General features: G+C 41.9%; 1 protein-coding gene across 1 annotated transcript; it reads right to left on the bottom strand.

Moving 5' to 3' along the window:
* Positions 1-373: 373 nt before the first annotated feature.
* On the bottom strand, positions 374-1,309 carry LOC311628056 (olfactory receptor 4S2; the record flags this gene model as incomplete). The annotated part of the gene is made up of 1 exon (XM_084894933.1): positions 374-1,309. One exon carries the CDS (start codon positions 1,307-1,309, stop codon positions 374-376), a length of 936 nt encoding a protein of 311 aa, XP_084751059.1.
* Positions 1,310-1,558: the final 249 nt, after the last annotated feature.

Here is a 1,558-nt window from a genome sequence, read left to right as displayed (position 1 = left end):
ATACATAGTGAGTGCTTTGTATGCACCAATCACAGTTCTAAACACTAGAAAACACCCTTAAGAATTTCACAATAAATTCTTTAAAGAAAGTGTCAAAAAGGCAAAAATGGGGAGAAAATAATGGTGCTAAGTATAATCATGGTGAGCTTCTGAGTTTAAATAAGATTTCTCTGGTCTAAATATTTCAGAAAATTGTCTGATTATGAAATATTAGAACAAATATAATAATAATGATGATGATACACAATACTTTACTTTTATAGAATGTGTTATTCTCTTATTTTTTCCTCCCCCAAACCCTATGAGGTTATCATTGTCTTTATTGTACAGATGATGAAGTTTAAGATTATCCAGCTTAAATTGCTACTTCCAACTATTTATCGTTGGCTTCCCAGAAAACCTTCCTGCCCCATAGTTTCTTCATTACGTTCTTTACTTCTGCATTTCTCATCGTATAAATCAGTGGGTTTAACATGGGGGTGATAATGTTGTAAAATACAGCCACCGTCTTATCTTCTGAAAAGGTAGTATCAGGGCGCATATACATGAAAGTACAGGGACCAAAAAAGATGATGACCACGGCGACGTGGGAGCCACAGGTGGAGAGGGCTTTGCGCCTGCCATCCGCTGACTGTCTTCTCAGGGACACCAGGATGACAGTGTAGGAGATTAGCAAGATAACAAAGCTCCCCAGAGCAATGGTACCACTGTTGGCCGTCACAACAACACTCACCACATACGTATCCGTGCAGGCAAGTTTCAGCATGGGGTGGACATCACAAAAGTAGTGGTCGATCTCATTGGGCCCACAAAAGGGTAGTTGCACTATCAGGGCCACTTGGATAATGGAGTGTAGGAACCCACCTAGCCAGGCCCCCAGCAGCATTTTGCTGCATCTGTCCTGGCTCATGATAGTCATATAGTGTAGAGGTTGACAGATAGCCACATAGCGATCGTAGGCCATTACCGTGAGGATGAAGATCTCCGTGCAACCAAAGAAATGCACCCCGAAGAGTTGCAGCATGCACCCTTCGTAGGAGATAGTTTTGCGCTTGGCTAACAGGTCAACAATCATCTTAGGAGCGGTGACTGAAGAGTAACAAATGTCCACAAAAGACAGGCAGCTGAGAAAGAAATACATCGGCAACTTGAAAAGGCTGCCCTTGTAAACCGTCAGCATGATGAGGAGGTTTCCCAGGAGAATGACTGCGTAGAAGAAAGAAAACACCACAAAACAAACTTCTTCAACCTCTAGGTTTTGAGAAAGACCCCAGAAAACAAATTCAGTCACATTGTTCCTTTTTCCCATTGAATTCGTCTAGCAGAGCAAGGTCCCGAGAGACGATGCAATTATCTGAAAGAAAAAACATAAGAGACCAGCAGAGTTAGTCTTTCCAACTTGAATAAATAACCACAGTAGTTGGAAACAGAAAAATGGCCATCCCTGCTGTGTAGCAGGCCTAAATGAAGAAACGAGTGTGAGAATCCTACCTGAGTGTGAGAGTCCATCCCTTCACATTTCAGATCAGAAAACAAATGCCAGGGAGATAATACAAAT

Source organism: Pipistrellus hanaki (genome assembly GCF_964339955.1).
Source record: "Pipistrellus hanaki genome assembly, chromosome: 9".
Taxonomy (NCBI): Eukaryota; Metazoa; Chordata; class Mammalia; order Chiroptera; family Vespertilionidae; genus Pipistrellus; species Pipistrellus hanaki.
The sequence above is the reverse complement of the archived record's forward strand: the minus strand, read 5'-3'. Positions and strand labels throughout refer to the sequence as shown.